The 24,588-nt window shown below is 25.5% G+C and overlaps 1 protein-coding gene across 2 annotated transcripts; it reads left to right on the top strand.

Moving 5' to 3' along the window:
• Nucleotides 1-1,849: 1,849 nt before the first annotated feature.
• On the top strand, nucleotides 1,850-15,583 carry LOC145840997 (casein kinase II subunit alpha-like). 2 transcript variants are annotated; one of them, XM_082948356.1, is made up of 11 exons: nucleotides 1,850-1,975; nucleotides 2,759-2,867; nucleotides 5,275-5,376; nucleotides 6,470-6,523; nucleotides 7,096-7,152; nucleotides 7,208-7,267; nucleotides 7,839-7,922; nucleotides 12,757-12,867; nucleotides 13,092-13,193; nucleotides 13,767-13,864; nucleotides 15,225-15,583. In XM_082948356.1, the coding sequence occupies exons 1-11, from the start codon at nucleotides 1,881-1,883 to the stop codon at nucleotides 15,385-15,387; spliced, it is 1,035 nt and encodes a 344-aa protein (XP_082804482.1). In that variant the 5' UTR covers nucleotides 1,850-1,880; the 3' UTR covers nucleotides 15,388-15,583. The 2 variants fall into 2 exon arrangements, with proteins under 2 accessions (XP_082804482.1, XP_082804483.1); XM_082948357.1 differs by lacking the exon at nucleotides 6,470-6,523.
• The last annotated feature ends 9,005 nt before the right edge of the window (nucleotides 15,584-24,588 follow it).

The following is a 24,588-nucleotide window of genomic DNA, read 5'->3' as shown; positions in this document are numbered from 1 at the left end:
GGATGTTATTTAGGGTATTGGGTCTCATTGCACGGCTTATTTTTTGAACATGTCTTACTTCTGAAAAAATCTACGGACTCCATGGATCAAATTGAGATCACAAATTTTAAAACTAGAGGTAGTTGTATATAGTGTTCGCAAGGATAGATTGTTCCAAATATTGTAATGCAATCAATAAATTGAATTCACAACTTATTTTCAAAGTCGTTTATGAACAAAACAAAATTAATTTACTCAAGTACTCTCGTTTGTTTGCACTATAAAACAGCTTAGCACTATAATGGCTTTTCATTTTTATCTTAGGTACTTTCCCTAATCTAAAAACATATATGATTGAAAACAGCTGTTTATCTATATAATCAATTTGATTTCAGCTATTGAAAACATTCTAATTGTTTTATTTATATATTTATTCTTTTAGATATTTAATATGCCAAGACAAACATGAAAAAGATATTTTGTTTTTTTGTATTTTACACTTTTTTCCTATCTAGATAACTTGTATATATTTTAAAGAATCAAAGTTAGTTAACGCAAGTGATAAGTTATTACAACCCATGAAAATTTACCATAGCTGCATAAGTTTTTATCGTCAAATGCCTTTGAACAAAATTAAAAAAAAATGTGTTAATATCTTTATTTGTTCTTTTTGGTATCTTTACAATGAATATTCTTGAACTAAAAGCTTTAAATAGACAAAACAAAAATAGATTTTAGTTTTAGTTTATGTATAGTCAAAAACAAGTTTGTTCTGACTAAGGTAATTAATTACTATAGCAAGACAAAGTTTTAATATATGTTATATTAACTTTCAAAATTTCAAAAGCAAAATAAACTTAAATTTTAGTGTTATCTATAATAAGATGTAAGACTTAAAGTTGTTTTCTAAATACCAACTGTTCTAAGTCTTAAAAAAGTCTTTTAATTGGTCAAAAAATTACGAAAACTTAAGATAAATTTGAAATTTCGAAAAAAAGGCTAGTTTTAAGATTTTTTAATATAGTAACAATGAATCTATATAAAAGAAAGTGTTTATAATTGTTATGTAATATTATTCGTTTATAGTTAATTTTTAACAATATATAAAAGATAAATTTAAAGAAAAGTTTAAAACCAAAAAAAAAACTTAACTTGATAGAATTTTTTCTATGCAAACTTTGTAAAACTTATTAATATATTTTTTTAATGACTGACTTTAAAACTTCTTAATTTTAATAGTCAGCTAAAGTTAAGATATTCAGTTTATAAAACTTGTAAATTAGTTAAAACAGTTAAAGTTTAAAATATAGTTTGATACACAAAATCATTAAATATGACTGAATGTTAAATTTTTTTTTTATCCATTTACAATTTATAACATTATTTTACAGTTTAGACATATCCTAATAGACTTAAATATGTCCAATATGAGAAAAAAAAACTTTTACTTTTATACTCAACATGATAATTGTATATTTTTCTATGCACTGTGTATAGTAATGGTTAATTTAACAGTGAAAGAATAAGTTGATTTTGTTAGTCTTTTCTGACAAGATAACTTAAATTTTAAATACTCGTTTATTTTTGAAGTTTTTATTCTAAAATAAAGTTTTTGGCTGTATAAATTTTTTAGAAGTAAAATAATATTCTTTTTTAAGATTTTTTTATAAACTACTGAATTATTAGCAAAAAAACTGTTGAAGACACAGTAGTACTTTAGTGACTTGTTAACTGTAACTGAATATATTTGAAAAAAAATTGTTGATCACACTTCAAACAAATCATTTATATAAGCTTTCACGTAACAAAAAATTAAAAATAATAACGAACTTATTTTTGTTATCTTAGTTAAATATAGTAAAACTTTTAAGATTTATAGTTAAGTTGTGATAAGTAAAAATATGTGTACTACGAGTGTTTCTCGAGTTTACAATGATGTATGTAAACACCAGCCTCACAGTTATTCAAACTACGAGAATTATAAAATTCATTGGAGGTAGGAAAACTGCAAATACTATATAACAATATAGCTTAAGAATGATTTAGTGTAATCGATATATTCTTAAATAGTTTAATTTTAAATGTAAAACTAATTTTTTGATTACGAAAAATTTATAATTTTTTTAAGTAAAAATGATAGTTTATAGCAAATAAGAACTATTAGTTTTACCACTAGTTTTTTTTGTTTATGTTTTAAAATGTTATTTATTAATAGTTAAAACTAAAACCGTATAGCTTAATTTTTATCAAAGTTTTATACAAAGTTAAAATAGATTTGAATAAGAATAAGTTAAAGATCACATATGAGAAACTATAAACTTTTTATTTATAAATTTTTCATTTAAATATATTATATAGATATATGAAAATATACGACAGTTTATAAAACTTGGTTTATAAGTGCTTTTTAGCTATTTGAAATTAAAAAAAACTTTACCTTTCACTGTAACTATTTTACGAAAACCATTTTCCAAGTTACTTCTAATGTAAACCTCAAACTCAGTTTTCTTACCTTAAAAAACTAAAAGTTTCAAGTCATTTAAAAAAAAACTTAAATTCCCCATAGAAAGTCTACATAAAAGTTTCATAAAAAAAACTTGTTGTTTATTGAACGACAAACAAACAACGCTTAAAAAGTTTGGTAGAAGGACCTGGTGTTCAAAAAGACCTTTCGGTTATCGAGTCATGCACCTCGGATACAGTTTAATGTTTTGTCTTAGGGCGTATACAACTAAATAAAATTAAAGTTATATTTTTAATAAACTGACAATTGTATTAGTGAATCAACAAAATACGACTTAATAAAAAAGATCGGTCGTGGAAAATATAGTGAGGTTTTTGAAGCTAAAAGTTGTGATGGTGGAAAAGTTGTGTTAAAGATTTTAAAAGTAAGTTTAGTAAGTTTAAAATCTATACAGTATAAATGAACATAAAAAAGTTAAAAAGTATTGCACAAAGCGAAAAATTTAAATTAAATATACAAGTCTAGAAACAAACTTTAATGAAAGTTATATTTTAATATTTAACCTGTATTGAGTTAAGAAGATCATACAAGAATAGTTGTGTTTTAGTTTGTGTTAAAATACGCGTTGTAAACTGTAAATACAATTTCAAATATACTAAGTTCAGGATGTATTATAAATAATTATAGTTTTAAAAGTTTTTTTTTTAATGAAAGTATGCGTTTAGCTTTCTTCAAATAGGTAATTTTTAAAAGAGCAACAAAGACAAACGGTTACTTAGGTCAGTGCTTCTGAACCTTTTTCTAGTGGCGGAACCCTTTTCCAAAGTTCAACTTTTCCGCGGAACCCCTAATTTAATTTTACATAAAATGTTTAATATAATATTTCCTGCAAAAAACAAAAGAATTTCAGTGAAAAGCTAATTTTTCAGCAAAACTATATCATTATTAGAAATCATACCAATTGTAATAGTATTAAGTCGAGTCCAACTCAAATTGCGCCAGAGGCAATAGGTATTTTATGATTCTATAATAAATAAACGAAAACAAACATGATTAATCGCAACGTCATAAAAATCTTTCCTTTCATAATAAAAACAAAATGAGAGCTACAAACAATAACGAAATGAACATGAACCTAATCGAATTCACAGGTTACTGTAATAAACGGGTAAGAGGCCTAACAAAAAATAAATAAAAAACATTTAGTGCGAAGCTTGAACTTGTCTCTTAGCAACAAGCATGTCAATGTGTGGCTGGATTTTGGATAGACTGAGACGGAGACAGGCAGATAAGGTTGGAGTCAGCATTCAGTTCCTTTGCTTCGTTTTAATGTTTGTTACATGCGAAAAGACGGACTCGCAAAGATATGTGGTGGTGAATGGTAAAATAAATTTTACTACACGCTTTGCTAAGACGGGGTACTCTGAAATTGCACATACCCGAAAATCTAAAAACTCCTTCCTTCGAAACTTTATTTTAAATTGCTATCTTCAGATAGTTGCAGCAATTCGTTTTCTGTATCTGTAGGAAGATTCACTTCTTCTGAAGCAAAATCACACATAAAAGGATTCAAAATCCATAAATTTCCGATGCGAACATCTTCAGGAAAATAATGTTGAAACCTTATAGACAAAAGATCAAGATGGTTGTATATTTCGTCAGAGAAGTTGAATTCTATGCATTTTTCATTGGTCTCATTAAACCGGTGAAACATCGCAAAATTACCATTGCTAACCTTTGCTAACCATTGCTTACTGGGTGAACACCTGCTTCTTTAATTCAACGAGACGAACTAGTGTCCGCCCCTTCGACAGCCAGCGAACTTTGTTGTGATAAAGAAGTCGCAGATGGTCTGCATCTAGACTTTCACATAAGTTATTGAAACATCTGGCCTTTGTGTCACTTTTCTTTATAAAATTAACAGTTTTAATCGACGCTGAGATAAATTCTTGTAATCAAGAAGGAAGATGTTTTGTTGCCAAATTTTCTCTATGTAAAAAACAATGTATCCATTTAGCTTCAACTGCTTTATCCTTTATTTTCCTCACTACACCATTTTTGGACCCAGTCATAGACGCTGCACCGTCAGTACAAATGCCGACACATTTATTCCACTCTAAACCCTTGCTGATGAAATAATTTTCGACACATTTCATTTCATTATAGTAGCATTTTTTAAGTAGAAAAAAAGCTTTTATACATATTAGATTTTAAATCAAGCTAATAGACATCTTTTTAAACATTTTTACAGCATTTGAAGCAATATAATATACCAGAAATAAGTTTCTGATTTAGTTTTATTGTGTAAACATTTAGAATTTGTTTTGATCGCTCCTACATTGTTTGCTTTAGTGATAACACCAGTATTTTAATGACTTCACTAAAAATAGAAATTCAAAAAATTTACAAAAATTTGCACAACCAGGACACCTATTAATAATGAATACCTATTAAAATTTTTACCACTAGATACACACTAAGCAGATCAATGAATGCTATAATTATATATGTTTTTCATTTTATGTGTTCTAGTTTTTTTGAAGTTTTATAATTTTTTTTTTCTTTCAAATTTCCTTTTTAAATTTCGAAAGGCTTCGCGGAACCCCTGAGAGGCGTCGCGGAACCCTAGGGTTCCGCGGAACCCCATTTCAGAAGCACTGACTTAGGTAATTATAATCTAAGTTTTATCTATCTCATTAGAAAACCTTTAATAATGAAATTTTAACTAAGACTTGTTAAAATATAAGAACTTTTCTGTTGTAAGTTTTAGTCGCCTTGTGTAGGATAAATATCTAATAGCTATTAAACAAAATATATTGTTGCTGTTCCAGCCAATAAAATACACAAAGATTCAAAGAGAAACAAAAATCCTAGAACTTCTTAAAGATGGTTTAAATATCATTAGTCTAATGGATGTAGTTAAAGACCTTACGGTTAGTTGTTTTATTACTACTTATCATATTTTTTAATAACTGTATATAAATAAGTGTAAATAAAAATATTCTTTACTTAACTTGCATACACTAACTAAACTATGATGTCTTGAAATAATAAAACGGGCGGATACTATCATAAAAATAGTTTTCTATTATAGCACCTAGTTTAAGTATCTTTTATTTGAAAGATAGAAAACCTTTATTATTTATCTTAATCTTATAGTATATTTTACATTTCTTGAATTAATATCAAAAAAGTTTAAACCTATCAATTTTTAGACCTTAGCTTATAGCCGAACCAGTATCTAGCCGTCCTCTACATTGATAGACTAGAATAAAAGTACAACTGCTGTTTATATGTTTAAAAAAATTAAATTTTCTTACGCTGTTAAACTTAATCGTTATATTTTTTTTTTACTCCTTGAAGCACTTTAATTTTGATAGACTTTTAGAACTATATTGTGAAAAAACAACAGTGAATTTTTGTAAGTTTTGAAAAATTTGTTACTTGAAATTTTTTAATTACTATTTGAAAATTGTTATACTTTATTCGCGTTTTTTAATGGCATTAATATAAAATGTTAGCTTAGTTTGATTGTAATTATTGATGTTTAGTTGTGGCCTTTTTGGGTATTTATTTTTTACTTCAGTTCTAAAGCGGTATTTAGGTAGAGAAGTTTTTACTTTCTGCTGAAAGCTCTTTTCTATATTACTAATAGTCAGACATAACTTAAAATTATTTAAAAACTTGTACTGATTAATAAACACTGAAATGTTACTAAAAGTTATTATTTTTAATCTAAATAGATTTATGCAAATTGTATATTTTATTCGCGACCGGTTTCGGTGGCAAGTGATTGCGATCTTTTTAAGCAAAAATAAAATATGAAACTGCATATAACTATGTTAGTTAATTATACTGTTGTTTAAAAACTTATTCATGCGTGAAGAATATAAACAAAAATGTTGCATATTCGAAAATTCAAGCATGTCAGAGTATATTTAGGTAAAAATTTTTATATTTATGTATATTTATTTTTAATTTATAAATTATTTAAAGTAAAGCAACAGACTAATGTATCATTTGCAGAAAATTGAAAATTTTGGTCTAGTAGGTCCAGTCATTCAACAAAGTTGCTTAATGGTTGTTTAATTTAATTCTGAAGTACATTACTTATGTATTTCATTTTAATCGTAAACTAAAATATTTTCAAATTTTTTTTTTAGCTGTTATTTGTATTTTTTTGTAACCTTCCGTATATCTTTGCTTGACGAACGTCTTTAAATCAAAAAAAAATTATCAAAATTTTTATAAAGTTCTTTTTATGGTGGATTATACCCTAAATAACTAAAATTAGTACTAACGATAGTTTTTTATCTAAAAAAAGTAGTTTTATATTATCAACATTTAAAAACTTTTTAGAAACTTTTTTTTTTATATTAATCTGCGCTTAATCGAACAAACGACAATTTTTTTATTATCTTTCACAGCAAGTGTTTAAAATCCGTTTAAGTATGTTTTTTAGCTTTTAAAACAATTAGCAAAGTAATAAAAATTTATCTTTTTGTACAATTACTGGTTCTTCACGTAAGTTTACAAGCAGTACTATTCGTTGAGTTTAACATCTTCCATAAACATATGTAATGGATTATGAAACTTTGTTTAATTAAAAAAAACTATGCAGTTTTACAAAGTTTATATAAAATATTTATCAGTCTTCATCAGTCACACCAGCTTTTGTGTTTGAACATGTAAATGACATGAGTTTCAAGGTTAGATTTTAGTTTTATTGTCATTAAACTATTGTTAAATAACAACGTTTTACAGGAGCTATATCACAAATTTAATATTAGTGATATTCAACACTACATACTTGAGACCTTAAAAGTAAGTTTTTAATTAAAGCTTTTATTTTTCTTAAATTCGTTTTACACTAACTTAAAAATTAAATTTATACGAAAACTGTCTTTTTTTTGATTTTCTGAAAACAACCCCAATGTAGACTGTATGAAAGAAATTGCGACTTTAGAGTTTTTAGCTGAAAAATGTTTAACATGTGGCAATTGTCACATAAACATACTGTTAGAATTTAATTAAAGTTTCATAGTGACAATTCTTGGTTTAAAATAAATAAAGATTCAAGAAATTTTACTAAAAATAATAACAAGTTACATAAAATCAAGAGCCGCCGTAAAATTTTCATTAAATCGTTTTAAGTTCTTAACAATGCGTTTTTGTAAAAATTTCACAAGAAAAAAAAAAGTTAAAAAGTTGCAACTTTTTAGTCCCATAAAATTTTTTTGGGGTTGTATTCAGAAAATAAAAATTGCCAAAAAAGTTGTACAACTTTCAATTTACCTACAGCTTAAAAACCGTTTTATCTAAATCAAATTAGAAGCCTAAAATCTTTTTAAATAAAGTTTTAAAAACTTTGTTTATTTGTACTAATAATTTACAGGGTTTAGACTATTGTCACAGCAAAGGAATAATGCACAGAGACCTTAAGCCAGAAAATATTGTGTATGATTACGAATGTAAGAAAGTAAGCATATAATTTTCTATTGAAATCTATAATGTACAATTTTCTTTTATACATTGTTATAAAAGTGTAGAAAACATGTAACTTTAAAACGTCAGTCTTAATTTCAAGCTAATTTTAGCGTCTCAAGTTTTACTTCTACGTCTAAGTTTATTGAATAAATAAAAGATAACGACAAATGGTATTTAAAATAGTCGAAACTCAATTTTGGTTATTTTTAAAATAGTCTCTAATTTAGAAAAAAGTTTAAAATTAAACATTAACAGACTTAAGATATGGGTTTCCCAAGATAAGCAACTTTGGTTATACCAGGGGGAAAAACTAGTAAGGGTGCAAAAAATAAACGCGGAATTAACTAGTAATCGGGCGATATTAACAAAGAGTTAGGCGATTGTCATTTAAATTTCTACCAAGGAAGCGATTATGAAAATGAGTTTTAGAAACCCTGATTTTGATAAATTTAGTTTTACACTAGTTTTGGTAAACTTCCATTTATTGAACGATAAAAAAATGCTCAAAATATTTGGTCGTAGAATCTTGGCGCACAAAGAACCTTTCGGTTATCGAGTCGTACACAACGGATATCTTTAAATGTCTTGTTCAGGACAAACTTCCATTAATATAAATTGAATAAATTAAACGCATAATTGTGGTTATGAAAGCATTACTTTGTTTTTTTATACATTAATTGTAAGCATTACTTTTTTTTTTACATTTATTTTAGTTTAATAGAATACTTCACAGAGCAGATATTAATAGTGATTTTAAACAAAACTTGTTGTTTTGTCTTATGTTTACAATAGCTTTTAAAATGATACCTAAACTTAATTAAATTAGTAGTTTCAAAAGCGCAATCAATATCTACTTGTACAACTTATGGCGGTGTTTTATTTAACTGATTATTCTCCTAAAACGCGCGGAGTTTTTCAAAAAATAAGCCCGGTTTTTACAGAAAAATTCTTAAAGTTTTGAAGAAAATTTACTTCCAAAACCAAATTAAAACGTTTTAGATAATTTTTTCATTAGATTTATTTTTAATGTTGCTCCAATTCCCCTACCCAATGCATCGCGCCTGGTTGATAGGATTCTGATCAGCGAGAAGAATATATCAATAAAGACTAATGTAAAAATGAAAATCTATAGTGGCGGTATAAAAAAATACTATAAAAGTTAAATAGGAACTAGTAAAATATTAAATGCATCCATTGTTATATTTAATTGTTAAGTATGTCAGACAATTATTCATTTTCTGCTACATTGGAACTCGATAAGTTTTAGCATTGGCTATTTGAAAACTCACACAACTTTATACAATACAAAATTTAGTTTATTGTTTTTGTTGACATTACGTAGCTTTTAAAGCTTGCAAACACACCACTAATATTTTTCAAAAAAAATTATTATCAGAGCAACTTTACCAATAACTATTTTTTCAAACGTTAAAATAGCTAACTCATATATCTCTACATTGAAGTTAAATATGTAGACTTAATACTTGGACTATGAATAATATTAATTTAATTTTATAAAAAATAAAGTACGAACGTTTAACTCTAATCTTTTTAATTTACATATACATTTCTCGTACAAAACTAAACAAAAAACTCATTATTTAGTTCTTTAAGTAAAAAATTATTCTTTTTCAAAGGTTTACAAAATCTATATCTTATAAATTAAAATACGCTAAACAAAAAACAACGTATATTCTTTAATATGTAGCTCTGCAATTTCATTTTCAGAAAACTTGGCAAGAAATTATTTATTATTAGGTTTATAACAGATATGCTGATGAGCTAAGCATTGACCAAAAAGTTTTGTTTTTGAACAGTTGTGAGTATGTAAAATAAAAAACTGAATGAAAACCTTGGATCTACACAGTTTTTAATAAAAGGAAATTCGTCATGAAATTGTAGCCATTGAAAACTGTCCTCCCATGTTCTTTCAGAACACTTTCCACGCAGAAGATTTTGTCTGTTTTGACTGTGGCAGTAATAAGTGTGTCTTTGAAACTTTTTTTGATAGTTTTGCAATCATCTTCAGCAGAAATTGTTTCGCTTACTTTGTTTAGAAAATTTTCATGACACTCATCAGCTATAGAGCGACAACTGTAAAAATATTCTACGTTTATCAATATTTAAAATAAATGTTACACGCATGCATTATAATAACTAAAATAAATTGGTTTAAACTTTTTATAACTACCTAGCATATGATGATTATAAAAATATTTATAAATAGCTTTACTATACTAGTTTAAATATTTATGCGTTTTGGTTTTATAGTAGTATTTAGAACTGGTTTAGATAAATAATAAACTTATTCTCTTAAAAAGATTTTTTATTTAAAATTTCATTTCAAAATAATTTGTAACAAAATAACATACACTACATTTAGTACATTTTTTCATACATTTAGTGACAGATACGCTAAAATTATTATGTTAATAAATTTTGTTTTTAAATAAAAATTTGTTGGCTTTTAAAAAATTACAAAAACACTTTGTTTTTTGAGCAAAGTTTTTTGTTCATTTAAATTGACAAAACTTTTTTCCAATTTTTTGTTAACTATTTTATCATCGTACAAACCTGTTAAGCATTAATATATCTTTAATCAGTATATATACATACTTATAAACATAAGTTTTTATAGTGTTTTTTTTGTAAAAGTTAGAAGTATTTTACATAGAGTTATCTAAGTTTGTTTGTTTTGATTAAAAAAGCTATAAGACTTTCATTTAACTTCTTTTGACACTGAATAGTTGTTAAAATAATTTATAGGAATTAAAACAAGTTTGTCACATTTAAAATGAAAAGATTGATTTTGAAGCAGGTCTGGCAAGTTACGGTCTGCGGACCGGATCCGGTCAATAAAATACATTTCTGATCGTTGACGTTTGAATATTTTAAAAGGGGCCAGAAGTTCATTACAAAGTACTTCTTATAAAAGATTATTTATAATTTTTTTTTTAAATTTTATATTTTAATTTTCAAAATTACGTGGAAGGCTAAAACAACCTTTTAAATTTTAGAAAAGACTTTCCCCTGACATCACCATTGTTCTAGTTTAGAAGTTTAACAATATTCTTATGAAAACTAAACCCTAAACCTAGTTAAAAAACAACGTATTCTTTAAAAAAATAACATTTAGTTGGAAACTTACTCAGTCCTTCAAATGATTTGTTCGATGAATGAGTTGTCTCAGATGAATTATCAGACCAAGTTTTATTTGAATCATAAGTTCCGAAACGTAAACTTGCAAAACTAGAATTTGCAAAACTATAATTTTCAAAACTAGAGTTTGCGAAACTAGAAAATGAGAAACTAGAATTTTCTAAACTAGAGTTTTCGGAACTTAAATTTTCGGAATTACGATTGTCAAACTTTTTCTATAGCACTGAATAAAATACCTTGGAAACACAATATTTTCATTGAAGCAAAATCTTTCGGGGCTTCCAGCCATTCAAAACTGCTTAAACCGGTCCTTTTAGAGCTTCTGATTTGTCTTCCAAAGCTGTCTTTCGCATATGTTTTGCCAAAAGAAGTATAAGTTTCCATCCTTTTATATTTACGAATTTATTCTTTTTTATTTGTTCTTGTTATTTGTTCTTGTTAAACTTTTTCTCTGACAAATACACCTAATAGTTTTTGTAACGCTTTATCAGTTTGTCTGTAGACTTTGAAATGTTTAGAATTACGATCGTTTATAGTTTTTTTTTGACGAATAATCAGCCGCAGAGTACGAACTCGTCTCCTATCTTTTACTGTTGATAGCTTCATCCGTTTTTTAAATTCAAACAGCGTTATTAGGCGTTGTACCATGATACAACAGAAAGTTATCACTTTTCACAACTTACGTTTTTTCACGCCTTTCTACACAATACATATGTTGTCTATTTCGACCTCGGTTGATTGATAGTTCAGCGTGTCTCCGAAACATTTTTTGATAAGGCTGTAATCATTCTTCCAGTTAGATTTGTTATCTTGGAACTTAAATCAAAAAACTTCTATTAACTTTTTTTAACAATAAGCTAATTATGCCCTGGACAAGACGTTAAGAGTGACGTATTCGTGGTGTACGACTCGATAAACGAAAGGTTCTTCATGCACTAAGTCCTAGGACCAAAAATTTTGGGCGCTTTTTTTGTTGTTCAATATTGTAATGTATGTAAAGTTAAAACAAAACTTTAATGCTTTTAAAATCTAACAATACCGTTAAATTGTTTAGCAATACATTATGAATATTTATTATCCTTGGTTTCACATCTTATTTCCATTCTGGTTATTTTATTATAACTTAATTTTTTTTAAACTTTATGTGCTTATCATGTCTGTGTAATTTCTTTATAGCATTAAAAATAGGTAAGCTGCTAATATATAAAGCTTTAAGACTTAACTAAAACTTACATATACAAAATAGATTTCAAGTAGCAGAACAGAGTAAAACATTTTAAAAAAATACTAAGATAATAGATTTTTAAATATATACATTACTACATGTTATATACTCAGATTGACTTCTTATTGAGATTTACTCCTTTAAGTTAGTGTTACAGTATTTGTATTTGTTAGTTACAAAGTAAGTATTACTATCCAATGGCAGGGGTGTCACATGGCGTGCTCCACCTAAAAAAATTTAAAAAAAATTTATAAAACTGTTGAAGAAATATATCTAAAATTAAATTTTGTTTACAAATTATTTGTTTGAATTATAGTGAGTTTATCTTAGTAAATAAGTCTTATAAATAACAAAATTAGGAGTTATAAAACACTTTTAAATTTTCCTACCCCCTAACAAAAATACACAGCGTCGTTTTTAGTCTCCACTATTTTTGTAACAGCTTCGTCTAATCGACTGGGGCTTGTCTGAATTTTATCACCCTGAGGAAAAGTACATATGTAAAGTTGCCTCATTATGTTACAAAGCACCTGAGCTTTTGGTAAATTATGAGGTGAGTGAAACAATATAATAAATAAAATGTATGTTTGTATTTGTAGTAGTTGTAAAATTATTTGATAATATTTTGATTTAGGTAAACAAAATTTATTTGTTTGATAATTAAAAACAATTTCACTGTAAATTTTTAACTGTTTTTTTATTTAAAGATTAGACTTCTTCTAGAGCTTACGACTTTTTGTTTTGTTTACTAATTACTGTAAAATATTTATTTTTCAGTATTACAACTATTCTATTGATATATGGAGTCTAGGTTGCATTTTTTCGTCTTTACTTTTTTTGAAGGAGCCATTTTTCGAAGGAAGTGATAAACTTGGACAGGTACTTTTGTAAATATTATAACAAGTTGATTTTTCTGGAGTTTTTTTTTTTTTTTTTGGATAGTGCTTGGCAAGTATTTAGTTGTATATACAAATGTTTATGACAATAATTTAAAAATATTTACTTAGAAAACAAAAAATACTTAAATACTTAGAAAATACTTAGAAATCTAAAACAAGACTAAATCTTTTAAAAGAATTCAGAAAGCCTATGTTATGTTATTATGATGTAATAAGCAAAATCTTTTCATTACGTTATTATAGATGTAGACACTTTTTAGCTATATAAAAATTACCAAAAATATTCAGAAGTTTTTTTTCTTTATAGAAATAAACATTTCATAATAAAAAATTGCTTAAGTTATATAAAGTACTTGATTTCAATACTTTTTTTTATAAACTTCTAAAACAAACTTTTTGCAATAAAAGAAAAAAACTAACTTAGGTAAGAATAATATTAAACTTGACAGATTAGAAAAAAAAAAATAAAACAAGGATTTTTAAATGTTTTGTAAAACCAAACTTTAATTTATAAATAACTTGTCGGACCTGTTTCAAAGCATTCTCTTTATAGCTGAAAGAAATTCTTTCTGTTGTTGGACAATGGGACTTTGACAACTTTATCAACAAGTACAGAATAAACTTCAGTTTGAAGCAGAGTTTCTCAGAAAAGTTGGTATTGGTTTAAAAACAACTTACAGTTTGGTTTAATTATAACAAACTTTAGGTGCCTAGATTGTCATAAAGTATAATTTTATAACTGCACTATCAGTTCATATCAGTTCATTAAAATACCTTTGGATTGTTATTTTTCAAAGCACTTTGTAATTTACTAGATATATTTTCAGATAACGGGAACAGATCAAAAGTTCACGGTGTCAGATCTAACTAACTTATATTTTAACATTAAACAAACCTCATACACTTTAAATCAAAAGAAAAACATGTTAAAGATTTTTTAAATATAGTTACAAACATGTTCAGTTAAGATAGAATTGACGATATTAGAACATAAAAAGTACAAAACTGAAGTTTTTAGTTTATTTAATTATTTTCGTAAACTAAAACGCGTATGTCTTGACAAAAATATGCTATAAAAAATTATTGATTAAATTAAAATTAATTAATATTGAATAAAAAATTTACAGTACAATCTGTTTTAAAATTTTATAAATATCTAACTATTATATGGATTTTTTTTTTTGTAAAAAAAAGTCTTTAAAATTACAATAACCAATTAACATGACATAGTCAAATATCTTAGTTTTTAATTTCGTGAAACTGTTTCAAAATGCGGGTCACTTGCATGAAGAGTTACTTTTTCAACAGCTTTAACTTTTCTAATTACAATTTTTATAATTTAAAACTTTTTTCTTTAAAAAGTTGTTTTCAATAGAGAACAAGAGGTTAGCTAACACATTTAAAAATTGGAATTTTTTTATTGCAAAATTGTCGGTTTGTTTAAAACTGACGCCCGTGCATTTTTGACACCTACCCTTACTTAAGTATACTTCAAAAAAAAGGGTTTATAAATGTGAAAAAAAAACTATTTTTTTCATTTAATTTAAGTTTTATAATAAAAGTTATCATAACTTAACGACAGTTTGATAAACAAATCTTAAAATTTAAAATGTATTTAAAACATACTTTGCAGTTTTTACTACAAATTTCAAACTTTAGTTAGTATTGTGAAGAGTATTCTAAATGACCTTTTTACTTAGAATAAATATCTCTTACAGCAGTCCTTTAAAACTTATATGTTTTAGATTTAAGTAATAAATACAATTTTGTTACTTTAACTGTTGGTCTGCCGTATGCACAAAAAGGATCAGAACAATTTGGTATAAAAAATCTTTGAAAATACTATTCTTATCATAAAATAACAGTCATAACAACAAAACTTCTTTCTTTTTGTTTGAAAAAATTAATGCTAAAAGACAAAAGTGCCATGTCTTGAGTTAGCTAAACAATACCTGTACTACGGTAAAACCTACCAACTACTTTTGAAACTAAAACTCTAACATATTTACAGATTTACCAAAACTTCATGGTCGAATTTCATCTGCCAAACTAATAAAAATGTAATTAGCATTGAAGCTTTTGATTTGTTGGATAAATTGCTAACAATTGATCATATCGAAAGAATATCAGCTAAAGAAGCAATTAATCATCCTTTTTTCTCGAAATCTATCTGAAGTTCAAGAATAGTTTTTTAGAATTTGAAATTTTTCGAAGCTCATATGTAAACAATACAAACTGTTGTTGTTTTCGTTTAAGCTATGGAGGTTTACTACTGCACAAGCATAAATGTTTATTTTTAAACACCATAAAAAATAAATGTTAACTAAATTTACAAATGGTTTTATACTGGTTTTAACTAAAAAATGTAAACATAAGTCACTCATTTAAATTTAGGTTTATTAAATAATTTCGTTTAGCTCTTCATCAGAATAAACTTGCTAAAAACTGATACTAATATAGTGTAAATTTAATTATAAACAGTAATTTTGGGGTGGCTTCGCGTTTAGCCACCAAATTCTTCGCTCTACTGAGCACGAAAGATAGCTTTTTACAATGAGGTAAAATCATTCAACCGTATAAATTGATGCTAACAACTAAACAGTAAAACTCAACATAAAATTTTTTGAGTGAAACAATAAAATGTTATAATATTTGAAGTTATAAACAGTAGTAATGGTGACACAGTTAAGAGCACATAGATAGTTAAATTTGATGTAAGCCTAATCTAAGAATGTGATAATAATGTGAATATTATAGTATTTTAAGTCCATTTGTTTAGTTGAAGTTCACATTATTTAAAAAAGATATCTAATAAATATATATCTCATTTTAAAAGCTTAAAGTGTATACCATAAAAGTTTTTTTATTATAGAAAACTTTAGTTATTGATAGTGATCAGTTAAATAGTTTTATATGAACATGAACTTTGGTTCATGCATTAGTAGAAAAAATCCTAATTCAACAGTTTGAAAAAAAAGTAAGAAGCTTATTACTAAACTATTCATTTTTTAAGGCCATAAGGAGTTTGAATTTTATTTTTTACAAAATATAACATTAACTCTTCTTTGAAAGTTTAGAGTATATACTATATGATATTATTTATACAAAATAATTACTATAATTATTTTTTATAAGTTTTTGTTTCTCTATTAAGATTACATGAAACATAAAATTCCGGCCGGATCTTAAATAAAAAAGGATCCGGATTGGGTCGGATCATAAAAGTGGGTCCAGCAGATCACCAATTAATAGCATAAAACGTAGTCGTGATGGATTTTGAACCCAAACCAGCATTTTGAACCATTACAATGATTATGAGCATGGCGCCTGAACAGCTCGGCCATTGGGCCTTGCCCTGATTTCATTTTTAGCTTTTATAAACGTTATAAGTTTAAAAACTTTTCACAAATTTCTGCACTGCAATTATATTCTTAAATGTAAGTTCAAGAAATATATCATAAAACAACTAGCTGTATATCTATTTTGCTAGTAATACAAAAAATAAAAAATGAAATCATAAAACAAACATAAAATACAGACTTATATATTTTTAATATAACTTATTTACAACAACTTTAAAGTCGTTTTAAATGTTCCTTTGTGGTTGTTTAAGCCTAATAGTTCGTTTATTGTAAATTTTTTTATTAAACATGCTCAAATTACATTTTTTAACTGTTTTCTAATTTATGTGATAAAACCTCTACTTAGGATGTTTTAAAAGTTTTTTGATTATCTTATTTATAACTGCTTACCAAACAATTTTAAGTTGTTTATTGTAATAGGAAACTATATTACCTATACAAACTGTTACGAAGTTTAACTGCCGAACGGATTATGGAACTATCTGAATTGTTATATATGTTGTCAATAAGTATTGTAGATAGAAACTTTTATGAAAAATTGTTTTCTTTATTAAATACAGCAATTGATTTCTTTTAATAAAACTTTGTTTAAAATAACTTTAAAGACGCTTTAGTTGTGTTTTTGTTTTTGTTAAAAAGTTTATTTATTGTAAGTTTACATACTATACCTGCTTAAACTACATTTTTACTATTTTATGTAATTTTTGTGCTATAAATCTTTACACTAGAGATTTTATAAGCGCTTTTATGTTTTTTGTTACTAAAATGTATATTTATTCATTTTTTTATTAAAACTGTTAACTTACCATTAAAACTGTTTGTCTAATTTATGTACAAAAACGATATTTTAAAGTTTTGGATGCTTTAACTTTGTTTTCATGTCTATTAAATCTTAAAAGTACATTTAAATTGCCTATAAAGCAATGCCTCGACCAATTACTAATATTAATTATAAACAAAAGGGTTCTACTAAGGAAGTTTAAACGATTTTGCGTGTTTATTTTAACTGAAAGACTAATTATTGAAAACATTTAATTGAAACTCTTAAAACTATTACTTGTAACTACTAAAAATAAGTTCTAGTTATTATTTTCAAATAGAATTTATTTTTTTTAATATAGATTTTATTAATGTCATTTTTTAGTTAAAACTGATTAAATTCCAACCTTTTAATCTATAAATTAAAATTTGTTTTACTACGTTTCAACAGTTTCTTTTTAGTTTTAAAAGAAAAACTATACTCGTTCACCAGTTTTAATCTAATTTTAATTTAAGGTCTTAATTCTTTTCTATATACAATTTATTGTTATACTATAAGTAAGTAAATGATACTTTTTATTGGTTCACATTTAAAATAGATACAATTAATAAATTAATTTATATTAAAAATATCCCTTTGTGTAAGTAGATTTATTTTTAAATATAATATTTTAATTTATGCTTTTACTAAAATATATTTTAAAATCGTGTAGTTTTATTTTACATTAAATGTAAAAAAAAAAGTTTATTGTTTAAAACTTTTAGTTATTATTATAAGTTTAGTTTAACAAAATTCATTTTATCTTAATATTTTATTTATGTATAAATTAATTTTTGAATAGAAAACGTAGATTTTTACATGTAATTTTGAAATAAAATAATATTTATTTAGATATTTCAACTTAAAAAACAACATAACTAATTTGTTTAAATAGTGAAAATTACATAAAGTAAAGTGTAAGAATCCATAAATACACACTTAAAAATATGCCTGTTTAAAAGTGATATTTGAATTTTATTTATCCAAATCGCAATGGTTTCATCGTTATTTATCTATTTACGATAATGAACTTTCATATTAGATAACAGTTAGCTTTTTTGAACACTCTCTTGAAAAAAGCTTTCTTTCGTGCTCAGTAGAGCGAAGGATTTGGTGGCTAAACGCGAAGCAACCCGTAATTTTGAAATACCTAGCTAAAAGTTGTTACGTCATATAGCATAAAAGTATATTTAAAATGTTTAAATTAGAGTTGAATTATACTTTGCTGACTTGAAGTTGTTTGTAAAACAAAACTGTTAAAACAAAAACATTTAAGATATTAGAAATTTTACCTGAAACAAAATTAAATAAAAACTACATTACAGTAACCTCTCGCTTATTTACGCACATTGTGTCCACAGAAAAAGTGCGTAAAGATATGAGAGATCGTAAAGATACGAGAGGTACCAAATCTACTTACTATAATGGCTGTTTTTTGATATTGCTTCTAGTTATAAGCAGACTGGAGACTTTTCCACTTTTAAAAATTTGTTTACTTTGTTTATAAATATGAAAATAAAAGATAAAACTATACATTTACTAAAAAAAGGATTTATATTCATATAAAATAATACTTGTAGAAAAACTTTACTAATTTTAATAATAATAATAATAAACAACTGAGATTTGTGTTAATTGTAAGCTCTATATTTATTAAGTATTACTGCTAACTTTTGCTAGGAAGTTTCATTAGATTTCTTTTTTAGATGTTTATTCATATATAGGGCAAAAGTGCTGTATTATTTATTTGTGTTTTAAACTCTCATTATTTCATTATACTTAAATAATTAAACAAATTCATATTTAAAAAAAAAAAAAATTAATCTCTTGTTGTTGACAAAGTTTCTGATATACTTAGGTATAACTAAATGTTTATCAGTTAGTCAAGGAACATAATTTTACAAGGTCTAAAGATATAGAGAGGTGAGTTAGTATTAAAAAACATATTTTAAGTTAAAAATGTAGAATAAACCTGATTTGTGCAATATTAAAGCAATTTAAAATTTTATTTTTTAAATGTTTTAGAATTATAAAATGCGTAACTAAACGAGAGTGCGTAACGTCACGAGTGCGTAAAGATGCGAGAGGTTACTGTACAAAATTACGACAGTAAACGACAACAATAATACTAAAAACGCGCTATTTATAAAGTTTTAAGTTGTAAAAATCTCTTTGTTTGCAAATTTTCGGCTCACGAGTTCTAATAAACAAAGATTCTAGAACTAAAAACTTAAGATTTTAGAAAAAAAAAGTTGAACATTTTGGTTGGAAAAAAACTTGACTACAAGAAAAACACTTAAAAAACATCAATCGATTTAAAGTTACGTTCAAAAAAGGTTAAGCATTGATAATGTGGAACCTTCAAGCTATAACAAAAGATTTAATTATTATTAACCTCTAAAAATAGTTGTTTTTATTTTAAGAAAAGTATTAGTTATGCTAACAATTTTAATAAAAGATTAGTCAATAAATTATATAACACTATTACTGCAAGTAGCAAGAGCTGTGGTAAAATTGTCAGTAGTATTTACAATATCTCTGATAGTTTTATAAAAATGAGCAAAACAAGTTTTTACTCTCTTTGCATTTATTTAAAACGCCATTACAGAAGTCGCCTAGCAACAATTCGCTTACTCGTCAGTTTAAATTACTGGTCTAAGTTTTAAAGGTTTTACTTTAAGTTACCGATTTGAATGTAGGTTCATTAACACTAGTTGCCAACTAGTACTACTACTTGGTAGTTGCCAGTTGGTACCATAATTTTTCAGCAAACCCATTAAACTGTCTATTGATACCCTTATATTAGTTTAACCTTTTATTTACTTAACTTGAACTAAATCCATAACTCTTTATTCCTTATACAAATCGCTAACAAACTAAAGCTCTCGAAAAACACAATTGGATGTTTTAAACCAGTGGTTCCCAACCTTTTTGATGCCCCGCACCCCTAAAGTCTCTTAATTTGATCTCGCACCCCTAACACTACATGCTATAATTGTTTATTAATAATATGATTATAAATCATTGATTTCATTAATTAATAATTTGTATTTTAATTTTTATGATAGTTTACTATATTAACAAAAATAAGATACTTGGAAATTTAAAAACATAACAAACTATATTTGAGCAAGTTTTATCTATTTTTTATAAGGTAGAAAACATCAGAACTCACTCTTCCTTCTGCAATGACAAACGATTTCTAAGATTTAAAAAAATATTAGAAGTGAGGAAAAAGCATTAAAAAAGTAATAAATATTAGGCTTAAACTTAAAACTAAACTTTTTATACATTTTGTTATGAATATATGTACTTATAAAATAAAAATTAGCTATTCTCAGTTAACCTTATGTAATGTTTTATTTTCAAAACTATTAGCAGCTAGGAGGTTTGAAAATAATAAAGATTTGACTTAAGATTTTAAAACGTTAAAAATATTTAGTCTTAAATTGTACAAAGATATGTATAAAAGCAAATACAAGAAAAGTTTGTATGCTTACAACATAAATAGAAAAAAGTAGATTGAAAAAGGTAAACAGTTTAAGTTCAAAAAAGGAATGAATAGAAATAAAGTTGATGCATTGAATACTTTTGCTGATCTATAAAAATTAGTTTCACTGAAGCTAAAAACAAGTTTTCTTAAATGTTATAACATACAGGAATTGCTGTGAACTTTGCAATTTACTGATGTTAAATCTTTAAGCACCATTTTCTGCACAACTAAGCTTAATAAAAGATTACATTATAAATGTAATAGACTTAACAGAACCTGTTCTTAACAGCTAATAAAAAGCCTGCTGAAGATACTAATTTTTATCTAAGTACAGTAGACTACCGCTTAAGTACGCAAATTGAACCCGACCAAAAAGTGCGTACTTAGCACGGGTAGTGCGTACTTTTTGACAACATCGTATAATATGAAATTTAGTTGATTGTTTTCTTTCTTACAACTAGCCAAGTATTTTGTTTTGTTAAAGGGAAAGTACCAAACTATATTGTGTTTACCAAGCATTTTCAAAACATCAATGTGTGTACACTTAAATTAAATTATGAATTAACTATGTTGTATTTGTAGGTTTTTTTAACTTTGTCATCTAGATTTATTTATTTTATAGCATTACAGCTCAAATATCATTATTCTTTTCACTTTTCTGCAACCACTACATAAGTATTTAGTTTATTAACATTTAATAATAGGACTGTCACAATCTCAGGCCACTTAGACTACTCAGGATTACTCACCCTAGTTTAAAAGTTGTGAAAGTCTCAGGTTAACTCAGCAGGTTGGCCATTCTACCTAAAAACATAAAATAATCTGGGAAAACTTGATGATTAAAATTTAGGCAAAATAACTGGAATTTCTTAGAAGTTGTAATATAACATTTAACAATAATACAATTACTTGATAAAATTGTACATATAACATAATTAGAGAATGGATTGTTGCAAAAAATTTGTGAAAGCAATTATTCAGGTTATTTGTTTATTTTATTTTGATTTAAATATATAAAAAAATTATAAAAATTATATAAAAAATTTAGATTTTTTTTTGTCTATCTGGATAAGTGCGTACTTAAGGCAGGGTGCGTACCAAAAAAAGTGCGTACTTAAGCGGTAGTCTACTGTATTTCAATCAAAATAGATGCTAGCTCATAAAATGTTTTAAACAATTAATGTCCAGTTAAGAAAATAAAACATTTAAAGAACAGATGATTAAAATTCACAGGTGTAAAACTCTAAGAAAGCTTTATTGAATGTTAATTCTAAACTAACAGCTATTAAATGAAATTAGTAAAATGAATTTATTTCTAGAAAAGCGCTCTTGCTCTATGAAGTATTAATAAAATTAATTTATTCAGAAAATTAGCAATAACTTCTTTTTATAACAAAATGTACTTTTTAACTTTTTAAACTTTATCAGAGAGTGAAAATCTCCTTATTTATCATACAAAAATAAAAAGCTATCTCGCACCCCCTGGAAAACTGCCTCGCACCCCCAAGGGGTGCGAGCACCCCTGGTTGGGAACCCCTGTTTTAAACGAACACAAAAGAGCTAAATATTGGTTTGATAGAAATCACTATAAGCATAATAGTCATAAAAGTAACTCGCAAGCGGCTTTAAAAGTTGAGAAATTAAGTCAGTGCCTTAAAAATTATACTCCATATCAAAAAAAGATTTAAGTTGTATTGCTTAAACATTAAATACGACGTATAGCAAATAATCTTAATACATAATTTTTTCAATTTCAATAAGGAATATAAAACAAAATTTATTTACTTATTCATTGCTAAAATTTTACCTAAAACTTTTAAACATCTGTTTAAAAAAAAATTAATAACAGTAATTAATGAAATATATATGTTTTCAAAGTACAACATCTATAAATATTTACGTTTTAATTTGCTAGTACCTTATCAAAGGGCATAAAGACTTAGAACATAGTAACAACTAAGAATTGAAAAGTAAGTTGTAAGTACATTTCAATAGCTATTTCAAATTAAAAAATACTTAAACTCTACTTTAACAAACTATAAAGAACTTTTAAACTGTAAAAAGTGTTTCAACTTATACTTTAATATTTGTAACCTAGCTTTAAGTCGTTTAGAATAATTAAATTTATTTTCCTAAAACAATTGTTAGTTTTTTTTAAACAAACTGATAGTTTTTTGTTGTCGGTTGGATCCAACGTAGTATTTAAACTAAAAGAATTTTAAGATACCACATTTAAAATTTTGTTAAACGAATACTAGTTTTACTTCTAGTCCGTCAAGATATTTTTAATAAATTTAGTTCCTACACCTCTTTTAGGATAAGGATTGTTTTTCCATTTTGTTTACAACAATAAATTGTATTTTAAAAAACAAGTATTTAGGGCTTCTTCATTAAACTATTTTCAACAAAATAAGCTTTGAACGTTATAAACTTTATGCACCAAGTTAAGATATGTTTTAAAATGGATCCAATCATTTCTAACCCGATTATTCCTAATCCGATCACTTCTAATCCGATAACTTCTAATCCGATCATATCTAACCCGATCATTTCTAACCCGATCTTGTCTAAACCGATAATTAACTTATAGATATTATACATTAGCTTAAAGACATAATAATTATCAATAATAATAACACATAATAGCCTATAGATAGACTCTAATGAAGACATTTTTATCTGAATATTACAATTTTAAAGGTATAACTTTTCATGTTTTAGAAATGTTATAACTAAGTAAATGAGAAGAAGATCCAACTTAAGTATAACAGCTTACTTCAAGAATCAAACAAAGCATGTCAAAAAATTTAGTAAATCTTTTTATCAAAATAAAAAATTCTATATAATAGAGAAAAATATTGAAGAAAGTCAAAATAAGTAAAGTATTTTAAAATTGTAATAAATATTTAAATTGTGTTCTTATAAAGAGTTTAAAAACATTAGGTTTTTTTAAAGTAAACTATATTTTAATATAATAACAAATTTGTTAAGTCTTGTTAGTTTTTAAAATAAATCCTGATTAAAATAACAAAAAAAAACAAATAAGTTTTACTGATCAGGCTAGAAATGATTAAGTTAGATATAATCGGGTTTAAAACTATCAGTTTAGAAATGATCGTTTTAAAAGCGAACGGGTTAGATATAATCGGATTATAAGTTATCGGCTAATAAATGATCGCAAAATTAAACAAAATTAAATAATGAGTAAAAGTCAAGTGTATAAATTTATAGAGCTTCAAAAAAATTATTACATTTTAAGTAACTATAAGATGTATAAAAAGTCTTTTTATTCATACTTTTATACCTTTTTAAACTGACTTATACTTATGAGTACATCGTTTAGACTTGTCCTGTTTTAAAATTTAATTAAAAAATTTCATAACAAAATGTCACTTCTTAAGAATTTTTACTTAGTATACTATGAATAATAGACTAAATAGTTATTCAAGTGTGAAAGTTACTTTTACTTCTAACAGCAATATTTAGAACATTCAGATGTTTATCTGATATTTTATTGTACTGAAGCTTAGTTTTCACATAAGCATTTCAGAAATAGTACTTTTTTATTTCTGTTTTAACTAAATAAAAAAAAATGGTAAATTTACTTTATTATTATAACTAGGAGCTATTTTTGTTTTTATTATAAAAACACTTAGTTATGCGCATATAAACGTATACTATCTAAAATTTTCAATTTAGACAAGTATTTTAGATAAATACT

Source organism: Thalia democratica, chromosome 7 (assembly GCF_965202585.1).
Source record: "Thalia democratica chromosome 7, ktThaDemo2.hap1.1, whole genome shotgun sequence".
NCBI classification, from domain to species: Eukaryota; Metazoa; Chordata; class Thaliacea; order Salpida; family Salpidae; genus Thalia; species Thalia democratica.
The sequence above is the reverse complement of the archived record's forward strand: the minus strand, read 5'-3'. Positions and strand labels throughout refer to the sequence as shown.